At 37.2% G+C, this 17737-nt stretch overlaps 1 protein-coding gene across 4 annotated transcripts; it reads left to right on the plus strand.

The window, feature by feature from the left end:
• Window positions 1-1027: 1027 nt before the first annotated feature.
• LOC127965856 (synaptotagmin-like protein 2) lies at window positions 1028-17019 on the plus strand. Of its 4 annotated transcripts, none has more exons than XM_052566545.1 (18): window positions 1028-1290; window positions 3280-3506; window positions 4523-4674; window positions 4961-5084; window positions 6194-6248; window positions 6348-6441; window positions 9468-11558; window positions 12308-12412; window positions 12689-12742; window positions 13278-13363; window positions 13538-13654; window positions 13786-13955; window positions 15428-15530; window positions 15599-15760; window positions 16002-16098; window positions 16181-16280; window positions 16371-16576; window positions 16663-17019. In XM_052566545.1, exons 2-18 carry the CDS (start codon window positions 3406-3408, stop codon window positions 16809-16811), a joined length of 3966 nt encoding a protein of 1321 aa, XP_052422505.1. In that variant the 5' UTR covers window positions 1028-1290; window positions 3280-3405; the 3' UTR covers window positions 16812-17019. The 4 variants fall into 4 exon arrangements, with proteins under 4 accessions (XP_052422505.1, XP_052422507.1, XP_052422508.1 ...); XM_052566547.1 differs by having other exon boundaries at window positions 9468-10877; XM_052566548.1 differs by having other exon boundaries at window positions 9468-9539.
• The last annotated feature ends 718 nt before the right edge of the window (window positions 17020-17737 follow it).

Here is a 17737-nt window from a genome sequence, read left to right on the forward strand (position 1 = left end):
ACATGGGACAGACAATTGCCCGAGTTCGATTGGAGAAATAAAACGAGTCGTTGTTAAATGTCAATCGCCTCCGTGAGTTTTGTCTGGCCTAATAACTTTGTGAGCTATCCATATTTTTTCCCCCTCCTGACACAACGCGTTACAAAGTGATACACCCCAAGCTTCCATCCTTAACACACAGCCATGTATATTGGCTCTTCCAGTCTCTCCACTGCTGGCTGTTCCAGTTTAACGCGAGAGAGGACTCGAAGCAAGAGGGGTTAGGATCCCAGAGATTACTTTTCTTCAGCTTCATGCGTTTTCACAGTGGGCTTGGCTTGAGGTTTACCAGTGCTTGCAGCAGGTGAATCAGTCGTGCGTTATCACTACACAATTTCTTAATAATACCAAAATTAATTGAACTACCTTGTTTTCTTTTTGCCCTGGCTATGATGCTATATCTGCATAATGGAAGGACTTTGCGCAACGTTTCCAACGTTTATTTTTTTCTACGAACCTATGACATACTAACATGGAATTTGCAGCGCAGCACCCCCACACCTTGATGCTGTGACGTCTTTAATCTTTATTGAAGTTAATTAGGTTTTAATCGCCGTCATGCATGAATGAATAATATTTTTGCCATCATAATCACATTACAAAACTGAAATTGCACTTAAAAATATCCACATTGTCAGTATTTTTTGAGACCCCCCAAAATTTCAGATTTCTCGTTTTCAGGGTAGCCCATGTCTTATTAAGGGGAGCCGAGCTCCCCCTAGCTCCCCCGTAGTTCGCACTATGAGGGTAGGCATTATAAGCAAGAGCTTCAGCCTACACCTGTTCAGACTGATGTAAATATGTTGTTCTACATTAGCTCGGAGTTGCCTGTCTGAAATAAACTAAACTAAACTAAACTAAACTAAACTAAACTAAACTAAACTAAAACTAAACATTAAAAGACTATGAGAGTGCCCGAGCGTGACCACGCCTTTATGAGCGCGCACAAGGGTTTTATGTCAAAACGTAGTGAACCTCATGACAGCATTCTGTGAATATCGTTTGAACTCTCCACAAGTTTATCAACAGCGCTCATTTTTAGCTCTTACTAGTGTGCACGCGAGTTCGTGAGTGTAGGAGCACACACCCACCGTAAACACACGCCTCACTTTAAAGCCGGAGCTTTAAATAATTTGGTTCATATCAGCGAGTGACCGGCAAATGGATTACACTCCTCTGGTGTTTCAGATGTTACAGTAGCAGTGTTGGGAAATGATGCGGTCTAGTAGCAGCCACGCGAGCGAGACTCAGGTAAACTTTTGCTTGTCAGTTGTTAAATTTTACCTTAATAGATACTGTTTTACTTTTTAAGGCTTTAACTTCACTCAACAATTCCCCTGCAGTGAGTTGGAAGTTCTGCTGCATGCTCTGACAGGGGTGGGTTCTGTTTCAACAGGCGCTCATTTCATTAAGTTGTTTTCATTCCTGGAGTTTTGTTTTCTGATCTCTGGAGCCACTGCGATTTTTTTCTCTTTTCCTGTTTCCTTAATTTGTTAATTCTTGTAAAGCTATTTAGAGAAAGAACGCGGACTATTTATTTACATCCAGATCAGACAGTGATTAGTTAAATGAGTGCTTCTGGAAGAGTTCTGTGTGAAAGGCCATTTTATTCCACAGTAACATTACTAAAAACCCATCTTAAACACATAATTTAATCATTGTCTTGGTTTAAGATGCCCCCAAACATAGATAAATAAATAAATAAAATAAAATAATAAAAAGTCAACAAATATACACCAAATGTTCAAAGCTTTTTATGTACACAATTTACATTGTCTAGGATGAAAAAGAAAAGAAAAGAAAAACTAAAGCATTCTCATAGTTACTGAAAATATCAGATGCTTAGAATCTTGTAAAATGGTTTGTCACACAGTAAAACTGCACACCTATAATGTGAACCCAAACCAGGTGGCGACTCTTTGTTATGTTACATGCCTCAAAGGGATGTGGAATAGGCAAATGGTTAACATTTATTATTCATGTTTACTGTCTGGATGAGAACAGTTCTTCTCTATTTTGGTAATGTTGTATCCCTTGAAAAGTTATGATTTACCGATCCTGCCTCAGGTGACCATCCCAACTATGTTGTCATGACCTGCTTTTCTCAGAACCCCACCGGACATGTAAATGCTTAACTGTGTCTTTTTGAAATCTGATTTGTACTGAGAGAAATCATTTAGCAGTATTTATTAGATTTTAAAAGAAGTAAATGTTTAAAAATAAAACTTCTAGAGAATCATACTGTTCTTCTTGGAACAAGAAGGGAAATGCTTGTCAGATATGTTTTGTGTGTGTGTTGAGTAAACCCATTAAGAGGCATTTTTCATGGAAATGACTCAGTCAAGAACAGGACTCGGGAACAGATTTCTAAAATAGGAAAGTAACAACAAACTTCCACTCTGGCTGGAATGTGCAGCTTTATCTAGACACCCAGATATGCCCATGCAAGACGTAGGAACTTATTGCTGTTCTTTTTTTTTATGATACATAAAAATTGGATGTTACAATATGCAAAGGAATTAATAAATAAAACAAGTAAATGAAAAAAAAAATAATCATAAATTTCACATTTTTATTTATGAAAAAAGTATCTTTGGTATAAAAAAAACAACACTTAAAAAAAAAAAAAAAAAGCTTTTTGTAAACTATTTATAAGAGATTTGTTCAGCATTTATTCTGTTTGTTATATTACCTTATCCAGACATGTAAAATTCTGCCAGTGGTAATTCCATCCAAAAATATCATAAATCCTGTTCTTTAAATTGTTTAGATGTATTCATTTTTTTTTTTTTTTGCCATGGTTTTCTAAACTGTTTTTTTAGAAAAGCAGACTGTTCAAATTGATACCATTTGTGTGCTGCCACCTAATTTGAGTTAAGTGTAATTTGATTTAGGAATAAAAGAGTCTTTGACTGTGCTCTGTGCTCTGAGAAGCAGCCAGTACACATATCCTCTGATAGTCATCTGAGAATGCCATGTCACATGTCCAGTGTTGAGCACATACTGTATGGACCAGAGCTGATATAGAGAAACAACGTTATTTTAGATGTTAAGTGAAGCATAGAGGATGCTGGAAGCAAAAGTCTTGAAAGTACAGCTCACAGATTCATTAGGAACAATTAGGATCATGTGATATCTTAATGGTTAGAAGTATTCACAGGGAAGACATAGTTCTTGGTGAGCCAAGCTCATACTGTGTTTTTTTAATTTGTTGAAACTCCTTCTGTCTGTCTGGTGCAGGTGCTCCTCTGATGTTCTTCACGATGTGATGCAGTGACTCAGTGATGCTCTTGACACTTTCAGTGAACCAGTCAGAGGCGATCTGAGACTCATCTGTTATAATCACCTACCCTGAAGCCATTCATCATGATTGACCTGAGTTATCTGACAGAGGAAGAGCAAGAGATGATCCTGGCAGTGCTGAATAGAGATGCAGAGCTTAAGAAGCTGGAAGAACAGAGGGTCAAGTGAGTTTGGTGGATGAAGAAAATAAATGAATTTGCTCTGATCATGTATAATTAGGCCTAACTAGTTATTTAAGCAATAGTCCGTTAATAGGCCATTCACACAGAATGCATTTTTGCATTCCATATTTCCATTTTTTCATTGTTTTTGTTTGTAAACACAGATGGATGTCTTTTACTGGATAACATCCAAGATAACCCTGGAAACCATTTACTTGCAATGTATGGGCAATAAAAACAGGGACAATGTTCTTAACATCTTTTATGTTCCACTCAATGTCATACAGGTTTGGAACAACACGAGGATGAAATAATGAAAACTAATGCCCCTTGCTATTGATTTTTAATGTGTTAAATAATTCTACATCTTCATTTGCCTTCTCCCTTTTGTATTAGTTTACTGAATTGATTGAATTAACCCCAAAATGGTTCACATGTTTGTTCAAATAGGATAATAACATAGTAATAAAATAATAGTAATAAAAAAAAATCTATGATATTGCTAACTGCAAACAATAAAATGTTACCCACCATATTATTGTGCATAGTTAAGATAGCAAACTACAAAAGCTTATAAAATCAAAAGCCATTTATTCCATCAAACTGTTTAATATTTAGCCATGAATTGATGCAGATGCAAACATAAGGAGGTTGTATGACATACCGCCGTCCTTAACTTAAACAAATGTATAAAAAGAGACAGTCCCAGAGTAGTCCCAGGCTACATTTAATATGGGTTACAGATTTGAGGATGTGTTAGTTGCATTTAATGTAACATAAAATCTGGGTGCTGAAAAAAAACTTCTCACAGTTATACAGTCCAGAGTAACAGCTCAGAGTTTAGACAATGTCTGGGATTTGTCAGTTTGGATGTCACTGCTAAAGCTCATTCTGTACTTCTGGGACACCAGGATATTTTTATTCGGTGACCATTTATATGTGTGTGTGTGTGTGTGCGTGTATATACAGTGTGTGTGTGTGTATTCATTTATTTATTTATAAATTGGATGTCTTTTCAGGCAGCTTCGTAAGACTGAGCGAGACAGAAACAGGCTGAAGTACTTGACTGGGGAGTGGTTTTATGAGACAAAGAATCACAGACACAGAGACAGGATCCATGGCTCCGACATCATCAGAACATCCATGAGACAGAAGAAACCCGTGACGATCTGTGAGTGTTGCCAGCGGACAGAATCAGATAGAGAAAGGGCTCTAGTCTGTTTATGTCTCTCATTATTTCCATTGCATGTACCCCGTCCCTGATTAGCACCTGAACTCAGTGTTTACATAACTTTTTTTGTTGTTTGTTTCATATCACATTTTTAGCATTAATAAAAAATCGCCCATAAATCAAACATTTGTTAAATCATATATATCATGTAGTTCCATTAAATGTTTAGATGTGGGGTTGTGTCTGTTAATGTATGTTTGAGCATTACAAATGTCTCTTATTGTAGTGGAGCTTTCTCAAAGATGGTCTGAGAAACCCAGCAGTGTTTATGGTGAGAAGAAAGATGTATACATCCCTCCAGAGCTTTTAGGCCTTATTGAGGATCCATCCACAGAATCACACAATGAGAGGTGAGCTTTTGGTGTTAAGTAGATTTATGATTAGAAAATTCCAGTACAGCGTTTCATCTGATTGAAACGTGGTGCAGCACATTCTGGAATATTGTTGGGTTTTCTTGTTTTTGTCATACCTGTGATGTGAAATCTTGCAGAATGCAGTGTAATCACATTTATATGAATGTTTGTAATTTATGTAATTAAGTATGCTGGTCATTATGATACCAGGTACAACATTTTTAAATGTTGCATAAGTAGATGTTTGTGTTCATGCACCTTTTTTTCATGCTGTAAGCGAGATACAACCAAAGCGTAACTGAACACTTTATATAAACTATTAGGTCTTTATATAAACTCATATCATGTAAGTGTGTGGAGTTTTTAAGTGTCTCTTATGCTCACCCAGGGTGCATTATAAAAAAAAAGAAAGACAAGTTCACTGTTCCTAAACAAAAGTTACTAAACTCAAATTGCGTTTCTGTTATCAGTACCAAGCCCATGCCATTGTTATACTTGATTAAAGGAAATTTTGGGTGGCTCTGCCTTTTCAACACATCAATGCTGCATCCGCCCATTAGCATGGCTGGACTGATCATACTGTCATCAGCAGACTTAATTTTGTGGACACTAACTTTTAAAGCTCTCATCACAGCTCATGTAAAACAACATGAAAAGAAACGTAATCTGTCTCCAGTTTATGCATGCTTGTTTATGAAATGTTTGTGAGTTTGGCAGAGATTCAGGAGTGAACCTGTACTCTAGGTCTAACATAATCTGTAGGGCAATTTTTTCCCATGTATTCCCAGACATTGGTGAGGGAATCTGTTGCCAGTAAGCTGCTTCAAGGGTCAGATTTCACGTGCTGCTGTTTTTCCCTCTGACACACCATGTAACGGCATTATACTGTCAAATAGCAACATGGAAACTTAGTTCTTTGCTGAATCTTGTGACTTTCCAGGGGGTTCAGGACCAGCACCATAGAGATGTATTGATGATTGAATATAGACATATAGAAACTGTTCACAATGCACAAAGCTTTCAGTGGCTTATTGGTTTTTATCATGTTGGTGAATATTGCATTTAATTTAATTATTTATATGAATCTATATGATCAAATCATACAGGGTGGATGATGAGTTGGCAGAAGCCCAGGGGGAAAGGCAGAGACCTCAAATCAAGGTACACTACACTAAATCTAGTTACTCATTCATTTTTTTCCTCATTTTTTCAGTTTTCTTTATTGTGCATTTTCATGATTCCATTAAATTTATTATGTAGCCATGGGAGAATCCATTCAGTAGTGTGCGATCGAAGAGAGATGATGCCAGAGATATCAATGGCGTGAAAGAGTCTGATCAGACACCTGCTGAGGGTGAGAATTATCTTCTAAATTGATCCACAAATTGATTTTTATACACCCTGTAGGGTGTCACTATAAAAAAAATAATTCAGTTTATTGTTAAAATGGTGACAAAGATACAGGCGTTCCAGGACTTCCCATTTTAATGCTGAATGTTTAAAAAGTTTTTAACTTCATATTACATTTAATGATATCATGTTTAGGTTTTAAGTTACATTTTTTCATCTAATTATTACATTTTATTTTGTGTTAGCTTTATTTTAATTGCTGATTAGTAAATCATAATTTTCATTAGATTTGTTAACAATAGCAACACTGATTTACAGTTTTTAATGTAGCATTTTCTGTCAGAACTACAGCTGGATACCAGCTCTCTGCTTTTGAGAGATGATCTCTATGAACTAACACATGTGATTACCACAGATTTAACATTTGTGTGATTATTTTGATATTGTTCAGTCCAGTAATAGATGAGGTTTTTATTGGAGTTTATGTTCTGATGAGCAAAGGGTCAGATATCCATATTTGGAAAACATATTTCTTGCTAGAACAGTAAGTTTGTTTGACTGATCTCCATTGCGTACAGCAGGTTTAGCTCTTCTGAGCTATGGTTATGGCTTGACATGATCTGTGCTGCTCTGGGCATAATAACTGCATGCATATCTATTAAACCTTATTTTGTCACTTTAACTTGTATAATGCAGTGCTACATTTGTATTATATGTTGCCAACAAAACCTGTTGGCCACTGGTTTTTGATTATGTATGTATCAAATTCTTCTCTGAGGTCAAACAGGAGTGTAAACACTCAATAATCATTTGCACAAGTACAACAATAGTGTAGTTTTGTATATTTCCACGATTCAACTTTACTCTGCTTGTATAATTAGTATAGACTAACCAAGGTGTAGTTTTATAATTGGCATAAAATTAAATTAAATTAAATTTATGCATTTAGCAGACACTTTTATCCAAAGCGACTTACAGTGCATTCAGGCTATCAATTTTTACATATCATGTTTTCCAGGGGAATCGAACCCCCAACCTTGCGCTTGATAAAGCAACGCTCTACCAATTGAGCTACAGGAACACTAAAGGCATTGAAATGTAATGTGTGGCATTTAGAGTTATTACAAGACATGCAAAAAAGGTGCTGTTCCTTGAAATGGTCTGGCCAAATCATTTCCGGAGAAAGTTGAACCTGTAGTGATCTTGAGTAATAAGTTTTATGGAGCTGCCAAACTTTAAGAAGATTGTACTGAGAAATATGTTGTTCTAAGCAGTTAAGCTGCCACGCATGACCAGTTTGTACCTCAGACATAGATGGTACATTTTTGATGGGCTTTTAGTATAGTAAGGCTAGTATTATTGTTATGAGTGCAAAGGGTTCAAAGTTGTGAATGTTTGGAATAGGCCACAAATACATACACTGTAAAAGTAAAAATGTGAGCACTGACTGTGAATACTCTGCTGAACTATGTAGGCCCGTATTTGATATGGTATCAATATGTCTATTATCCCTGACTTGAAGACGTACCATTATATTCCTAGATTGCTTGCAAGCTTTAATCCCATGCATCTCATTGCTGTACCATTCAACTTTCATCAATTAACAGATACTGTACTGCTGTTACAAGAACAGAACTGTTAATTGAAATACAAAATGAATTCATCATAAAACATGAACTCACGTTTTTGTGCATGTATGTGTCTTTGCTCCCTCTGAGACTTTCCTTCCAGCTGAGAACTGCACACTCCATCACACTACTCCAAAAACAGACAACACTGACACTCACACAATCACACAATGCAAAACTGTACCAAAAAAAAAAGATTACTGTTGTACTTCTGCAAAATCTTTTCCCTGGACACTGCCATCAGTGACAATGGCGTTAAATAGGTTGTGGCCCCTGCTTCGACATCTCTAGCTGTAGCTCTACTGACTCCTTGCATCTCCAAAAGTTCTACCAATGATGACGACAACAGCAGCAGTCAATCTTCAGCTACAGTCGGCCCCTTCAGTCCTGAAACTCCCATCAGCCCTCCTCTTTCCCCCTGCTTAGTGCACTCTGCATCAGGGTGGTTAAATAGGAAAAAGGTCCGCTTCTCTCCTCTGTCGTTGGACCTATAGAGAGGGTGCAAGGAGAGCACAGTGTCCTGGAAGAAGACTGGTGTCCTCTGTCGGAACAGGATAGAAGCAATATCACAGACACCAGTAACAAGGTTGTATCCACGAGAAGTACTCAAAAGGATTAGTTCAGCCAGGAAATGAAAATTCCTTTATTCGCTGTCATGTTGTTCCAAACATGTATTCAAAGGCACTCTTCATCTGTGTTCCACAAAAGAAAAAGTAACAAGTCTGGAATGACATGTGGGTGAATAAATGATTATCAATTCTGAGTTTCAATTTTCATTCTGGTTGAACTATCCCATTAACGCATGGAATTAGCATAGCGGTCTGAGAATTGCCAACTTCCTGTGGTTTACAAAGTTATACACAGCAGTCTGAAGTCCCCTAAAAATCACGAACATCCCAATGTGGGATGCATCCCAATCTGAGCCTGTAGAAAGGTTGAAGGAAGGACAGGTAGATAGTGAGAAATGGTTGTTCCAAAACCCTTTTGTTAAGACATCCTGAACTTTAACAATATAATCAAACCCAAGAAATGTGTTTAAATGAGATAATCTGCCAAAAAAAAATATATATAAGCTTGTAATTCAGAAGTTAACATGCTAACGCATCAATGCACCCTAATACTAACTGCATGTGTGTGCCTACCATATACAGCACATAGCTTCTGGTAAATGCTTATGTGTATGTTGATTAATCTACAAATGGTGATTAGTAAATAAGCACTGCAAGAAATGACTACTGTCTGGGTGTTAACTGCAATTTTAAAGTGTAATTATATCATCTGATCTCATGGTCAGATGTATGTCATTTAATGTAATTTTGTTTTTGGAAGTCATTAAAAGTATTATTATCTCACTTGCATGCAAAAATGTAATTTTTAAAACTTGTGATTGTCTTCACTGCAGGACATCATGAGGTTTATGGTGAGCCTCAGCACTCACAGGTGTCCAACTTCCACGGCTCTACTGAGGTAGCAGGTAAGGCCATTGGGTTAAGTGCAGAAGGCCAGACTGACAAAGTTACAGTGGAAGAGCGTCGTTCATTTTCTAAGGTACTTGGATGGTTTGGGAGAGGCTCTCGAGATGGAAAGCTGAAGGAGTCGCTAGTTAAAAAAGAGATGGATGAAAAGGAACCAAAAGATCATGAAAGCCCAGAAGCCAAGTCAGAAGATTCAGTGCCTTCAGTTTTACAGCCGAAGACCAAGCCACCACCAAATACACGTAGGGGACTTTTTTCATTGTTTTCGAGAGCAGAGAAAAAAGATACGATTCATGAAGTTCGAGCATCTGACCAAGAAGACATAAGTCAAGATAAAACAGAAAGTTCACAATATAAAATATCTTGTACTTTGAGGTCTGATGATGATAATATACTTCCACAGACCTCTGTTCCTACAAGCAAGACTGCAGAAATAATGCAGGAAAAAACAGACATACCAATATGCGAAGATCCTCCTCAAATAGAGACGTTTGACCAAGGTGAAATATCAACTGGAAGACTAGCCAACCTGAAGTCATTCTGGGAAAGGGGCAACAAAGGACCTAAAATACTGAGCATCAAAAGAGATTCGGAGGTAGAAGAAAGTGAGCCATCTCAGCTTAATGAGAATTATCATGAAGGTGTGGAACGAAGGCTGTCAGATTCCAGCATCAGCCCATCCAAACCCAATCCCAATGATCCAAATCCAGTTGATGTACAATCTACATCATGTGAGATTTCGCCAATCTTACGTAGAAGAACATCCAGTGGTGTTGATATATCAGCCACATCCTCACATGAAGATGAGAACGCTTCTAGTTTGGAGAGCAATAGGGACTCAAGCAGTGAAGTGTCAAGCAGTGAACTACAAACTCTCACAGTTAAAATGAATGCCAAATTGTCACCCAGTCCATTGCTAAAACACAAAGATAAATCTCTGGGCAATGAGCTACAGGAAGAGTCAATCTCCAGGGACATATCTGACTTGAAGAAGGAAATCTCCACCTTCAAAATGTCCCCAAGTCAACAGGAGGATAAAGTTTCAATTAATGATCTCAAGTCATTTTGGGAGAAAGAAAAAAGTGGCGTTAGAGTAATTGTAAGCTCACCAACATGCAGAGCTAATGTTAAAGATCCATCCCCAGAGTCATCTCCAAAACATTCTTCAATAGAACTTTCTGAACCTCAGTTTGACATCAGATCAACCAGCCAAAGTTCCCCAGGCAGAATGAGTTTCAAAGAGGCTGGACTGACACAAAAAGAGAAGATGGAACAGACCGAGGAAAACCAAAAAAGTCCAAGTACAGTGCCATTACAAGACCTTCAAGATATCAGAGGTAGGGTACATTACATAACCCAGAATATTTGTAATTTCAAACAGTCCATTTCAGACAAACACTCAAAGCCAAGTCCACCATCATCTCCCCTCAGAAGTCTCATTGCAAATGGTGAACATGATGAGCCACAGTCCACTGACATTTACCACCCAAAAGACCAAGCCCAACCCGGAACTCCCAGCCCATTACTGCAGTCTAAAGTACCTCGTAGAGATTCATATCCAAACAAAGAAACCAGGAAGGATCCCTTAAGTTCTCCCATAAGAACCTTTGCAATAGATATCAATCCCGCCAACAAGAGTCCTGGCACTGTAAGGGTTGATAAAGGGCAAACCAGGTCTTGCACCTCTCCTGAACACCACAGGAAGACTTCAGATGGAGGCTGTGATGTAAGACCCATCATGCCCAAAGAACGAAAGTTGTCAGCGGACTCTCTGACCCGGTTTTATATTCCCCTGAGTTTACACTATTACCTGGGCGTACCTGAGCAGGCAGTCTTAGATGAAAGAAAACAGATTAATGTGCAGGCAGGTGAAACTTTCGAACAGGTGAGCCAAGGCAGAATGAGCAGTGAGAGCTCTCCTTCTCAACACTCCCTGCTCGAATCAGAGGAGATCACCTTTGACTCCTCTGGGAGCTCCACACCTGAGGCCTGGTCAATCTCACACACCAGTTCATACTGTGAGCTCACCTCTCCATTTTGGTACAGTCTAGTTTTAGTAGAAAAGATCTTGATTGGTTCTGTGATTCTTGTGGAAGCAGGGTTTATGATTTTTAAACAATTGCTCAGTGTGTCCTGAGAACCATGTCCTTCTTGATACTTTGCTCAAGTAAGTTGCTCAAGTTTGTAGAAATGATCAACTTACCTTACCTCTACAGGTTTATAACTATTTAAGCCCTGCCTCTACAGTACGTGTTTCTATAATGATCTAATAATCTAATTCAACAATCAGAACTTTTTTATTTGAAATCATTAAACTTATTTTTTTCTTGGTACGATTCATTTTATAACATGGTGTTTGAAATATTGTTTACAGTTACAGTCATATGAACACAATTACCTATTGACACTGAAGAATCAGCTTACAATCATTAAAATATTATATTGTTTTCATTTATTACATTTTAAATTTCATAATTATTTTAGTATTTTAATTGTTATATTTTAAATCTATAACTAATACTAAATAATTTATTATTTGGCTATATTGATTTTTAACTAGCTTTTGGTGTTATGTTTAAAATTACATACAATGTACACAATAATAATTACATATACATTTTAAAATCCCCTGAAACCAGAAAGCTAATGGATGGAAATACCACATTAAATCAATGTTTCAAATCAGATATTCAGTTGTATATAATGGATCAGTAGACTTCTGTTTTTGTATGGTTTGTTGATTCTTTCTTGATATGGGCTGTGACAGGGGACAGTGAGGATGACAGCCCTGTCAAAGCTGCCCTTGAACGAGCCAATGCCAGACCCATCTCTATTTCCAAGAGTTTAGAGGACCTGGCATCCACACCTTTACGTAAGTTTCCTTTATCTTTCTTGCCCTATGTTTTGTTGACTTTAAGACCTTATTTAAGGTAAAGTCCAAATGTCTTGGTCTTTGAGAATCATGGATAGTACAGAGCCCTAGCTCAGTTCTGTATGAGTCTCATTCGCCCTCTGCTGGACATTTGTTAATAACTCCCAAGGTTTCTCAAGCATTTTATGCTGTACTGCATTTCATAGTGTTTGATAAGATAATGAGTAAATTTTTGTTTAAATCTTTATTTATCAATACTTTGTCATCTGAACCAAGAAGAGAGATGGAAGACTGACCCAAGGAGTGATGTTGGGCTGAGTATGGAAAATGGTAAATACTTATTTTTGATAAATAGATTATTAATAATAAGTTCATAATAAAGTAAATACATGTCAATTTGTAAATACATTTCATAATTATGTTAAATGATTTTGATAGCAGCCTCTGCTGTAGCTGTAGATCATAGTATTATACATTTTCATTATTACATTAAGAGCAGAAGGTAAGCTCTTGAAATAAAATTAGCGTCAAGGACATTAAACATCCTTTACATAATCGACCCTTGGTCTTTCATGTATATTTTACTTCTTGAAAAGGGAATGCATTAACTGACGCATGAAAATTTTATGAGCATATGGATTAATGGTAATGATTGAAGTGGTTTGCATTCCGTACCACCTAATGGTGAGTTAGATAAGAGTAACTAAATCAATTATCTTCATAAAATATCAAATGTGCTCTTCAAAATCTCAGAACTCTTCAGAATCAGTTATTTCTACTAAAACTAACTCAAATTCCTTCTGTATCTTTATCCAGAATGTGCATTCACTAAAATTATAGATTTCTTTTTTCTCAATATCTGCAGTGACTTCCATCACCAAAACATCCTTATCCGACCCAGAACAGGTGAAGATGATGAGTATGTCAAATCCTGCATTCATGCAACAAGAGGTAAAAAACAAACCAAAACCCATGAGCATCTTAAATGCTGATGTGGAATATCACTTAATTATGATTTTTATGATTTGCCTTATCACTACCTTGAGCTAAACAACACCATCCACTGCCTTTATTAACCTGCATACAAGCTAACAATCTCCTGTTGTTTGTGCATGTGACTGATAGATGGATTTCAGAAACAGCGACTGTGCATCAGTGAGCAGTTTCCAATATGACAAACTGAGAACATGCAACACTCCTTCTAATTTTAGCATTTGCTCTGAGGTGGCCTCCATGTCCTCTGTATGTGACACCAACTAATTTTGCTCTAATATAATGCAAATACACGTATGAATCTATTTTTGCACGTTTACAACACGCAATAATAAAACGGTTCCTGTTTAGATCTGTGTCTTTGTGCGGGGTATTTGTAGGTCACTGGCAGTGTAATGAGCATCTACAGTAGTGAGTTTGGTAATCTGGAGGTCAAAGGCACAATCCAGTTAGCCATTCACTATGTGCAAAAACTGGGAGAGTTCCACATCTTTGTTGTGCAATGCAAGGACCTCGCCGTGGCGGATGTCAAGAGGAACCGATCTGACCCGTAAGTGAAATAATATTTGTCATCAGAAGAATATAGCTTCTCTCAATATACAGGTGCTGGTCATATAATTAGAATATCAGAAAAAAGTTCCATTCAAAAAGTGAAACTTGTTTATTATATTCATTCATTACACACAGACTGATATATTTCAAATGTTTATTTCTTTAAATTTTGATGATTATAACTGACAACTAAGGAAAATCCCAAATTCGGGATCTCAGAAAATTAGAAGATTACTTAAGACCAACACAAAGAAAGGATTTTTAGAAATCTTGGCCAATTGAAAAGTATGAGCATGAAAAGTAGGAGCATGTACAGCACTCAGTACTTAGTTGGGGCTCCTTTTGTCTGAATTACTGCACCAATGTGGCGTGGCATGGAGTCGATCAGTCTGTGGCACTGCTCAGGTGTTATGAAAGCCCAGGTTGCTCTGATAGTAGCCTTCAGCTCTTCTGCATTGTTGGGTCTGGCATATCACATCTTCCTCTTCACAATACCCCATAGATTTTATATGGGGTTAAGGTCAGGCGAGTTTGCTGGCCAATTAAGAACAGAGATACCATGGTCCTTAAACCAGGTACTGGTAGCTTTGGCACTGTGTGCAGGTGCCAAGTTCTGTTGGAAAATGAAATCTGCATCTCCATAAAGTTGGTCAGCAGCAGGAAGCATGAAGTGCTCTAAAACTTCCTGGTATAACTTTGCACCACTCAGCAGCAGTCCAGTCCTTTTTGTCTTTAGCCACTTCTGACGCTGTGTGTTGTTCAAGAGAGGCTTGACACAAGAAATGCGACAGCTGAAACCCATGTCTTGCATACGTCTGTGCGTAGTGGTTCTTGAAGCACTTACTCCAGCTGCAGGCCACTATTTGTGAATCTCCCCCACATTTTTGAAAGGGTTTTGCTTCACAATCCTCTCCAGGTTGCGGTTATCCCTATTGCTTGTACACTTTTTTCTACCACATCTTTTCCTTCCCTTCACCTCTCTATTAATGTGCTTCGACACAGAGCTCTGTGAACAGCCAGCCTCTTTTGCAATGACCTTTTGTGTCTTGCCCTCCTTGTGCAAGGTGTCAATGGTCATCTTTTGGATGACTGTCAAGTCAGCAGTCTTCACCATGATTGTGTAGCCTACAGAACTAGACTGAGAGACCATTTAAAGGCCTTTGCAGGTGTTTTGAGTTAATTAGCTGATTAGAGTGTGGCACCAGGTGTCTTCAATATTGAACCTTTTCACAGATACTTCACAGATACTGAATTTAGGATTTTCCTTAGTTGTCAGTTATAATCATCAAAATTAAAAGAAATAAACATTTGAAATATATCAGTCTGTGTGTAATGAATGAATATAATATACAAGTTTCACTTTTTAAAGGGAATTAGTGAAATAAATCAACTTTTTGATGATATTCTGTTTATATGACCAGCACCTGTAGATAAACAATAATATATGTGCTCTGTTTGATTGATCTTCAGGTACGTTAAATGTTACTTGTTACCTGACAAAGCAAAATATGGAAAGAAAAAAACATGCGTGAGGAAGAAGACTCTGGATCCAACTTACAATGAAATACTACGGGTATGAGAATTATAAACTACTTGTTATATGTTTTGAATTTGATGATCAAAGTTGCCTTTTCCATGCAGTTTAAGATTCCAGTGGAGACATTGAAAACCCAGAAGCTGAACACCTCTGTGTGGCACAACGACACTTTTGGGCGTAACATGTTTCTTGGAGAGGTTGAGCTCGATTTGGCCGAATGGGATTTCAATAACACTCAGATGAATGAATATTTACTTAAAGGAAGGGTAAGATAATGATAGTCATGTCTATTGGTTACAATATCCTGTAAGGATAGTGTTTAACTGGTGACCCACAGATCAGGCCTGTGTCTAGTTTAATATTGTTGAAAATATGGACAGCAAAACGTTTTTCAAAAGTGCTTTTATTGAGAAGTCTGTGAACAAAACATCTAAAATCCTGTACTTAAGGATATGAGGTCATGTTTGTTGCAACTCCACTAAAGCATGTATTTCTTTATCAACCCAGGTCCAGGTTCCCACCAGCCCAAAACATTCTATTGGCAGTGAGGAAATGAGTGCAGAGATTAAAGTTGCTCTGCGTTTTGTCCTACAAACTACTCACTGTAAGATGCTGACACTTTGTATTTTGACTAATAATATGTTTTTAGAAGCATCTTTCTTTCTGATAGCATGTTAATTCTGTAGGTCACAAGAACAAGGGGAATGGTGACTTGCAAATATGGGTGAAAGAATGCAAGAATCTGCCCATTACAAGAGGTGTTGCCATTGACCCCTTTGTTAAATGGTATTTATAGCTGTTTTATTGGATATATTTGTGTATATGTTGGATCATTAAATCTGGGATGCCCATCACGTGTGACATTGGTAATTTCAGCGCAGTCCTCCCAGATACCAGCCGAAAAAGCCGTCAGAAGACCAGAGTGTTGAAGAGGGCATCTAACCCAGTGTTTAACCACACCATAGTGTATGATGGTTTCAGGCAAGAGGACCTCAAGGAGGCCTGTGTGGAACTTACTGTGTGGGATCACGACAGACTCAACAACCACTTCATTGGGGGTATTAGGCTGGGTCCAGGAACAGGTAATTGAAAGAGAAATTATAACCATACTTAAAAAATAAATATATATATATATATTAAAAACAACTGATCGTCAGTATTATTTCAGGTAAAAGTAATGGCACTGAAGTGAACTGGATGGACTCTAATGTTGCTGAAGCAGCCCTGTGGGAGAGAATGATGCAATCTCCGGATGAATGGGTGGAAGATATTTTACCCTTGAGATTGATGGTCATGGCAAGAATGTCTAGATCGTAAGAAACTGAGGCATATGGTGACACTTTTGAACAAAAAAGAATGCAGTATGTAGGAAGACTATATGTAATGTTAAATATTTAGGAGTTAACTTGATGGTTTCTTGACTTGTTTGTTGAGGAATACACAGAATGAAAAATATAATATGCTTATTATTGTAAAGTATGTGGATTTAATGTCTTAAAATAAAAAAATCCCTTAAAATCTTTCAGTTTGCAGCAAATACGATTGTTTGTTCATTACCTTGAGAGAGTATCTGGACTAAGACGTTGATTTTAATACACTTTAAATTTTTATAAACTGGCATTTCTTTTAAATGTAAAATTCTGTATGTGTAGTAATAAATAAACATAACTTTTGTTGTGTAAGGAACTACGGACTAGACCGACAGCAACAGATTCTGAAAAAAAAAACAGCCAATCATTGCTACTCCTCTATAATAAGCGATGCTTACATGAAGTATCGTGATACCTAATGCAATGATATGTTCAGATTCATTCTCTGCATTATCAAGTGATATCAGTAAAGATCTTATCAGTGAAAGATCTTCAAAACAAGACATTTTGTATTAAATTATTTTATGTATAGAGTGAATAAGATATGTTTCCCTGTGGCTTCCAGCACACGTGGGAGTGGATGGAAATAAGGTTGCAGATCATTTAGCAAAATAGGCGCTGAAATTATGACATATAGAAATCATTAAAGAAGCTAAGGCTAAAATTAGAACAGTGATAAAAATGAGATGGCAAGAAGTTTGGAATAAGGAGGATAGAGGAAGACGTATTTATCAAATGTAAAATCAAGTTGGGGTTGAAAGAGTTAATTTTGGTAGTAGAAGAGAAGATACAATTATTACAAGACTTCGCATTTCACTAAATAAAATGAACAAGCATGAGTCTGGGAACTATGTGGATGATCAGAAACAGAAG

This window comes from Carassius gibelio, chromosome B10, assembly GCF_023724105.1.
Source record: "Carassius gibelio isolate Cgi1373 ecotype wild population from Czech Republic chromosome B10, carGib1.2-hapl.c, whole genome shotgun sequence".
Taxonomy (NCBI): domain Eukaryota; kingdom Metazoa; phylum Chordata; class Actinopteri; order Cypriniformes; family Cyprinidae; genus Carassius; species Carassius gibelio.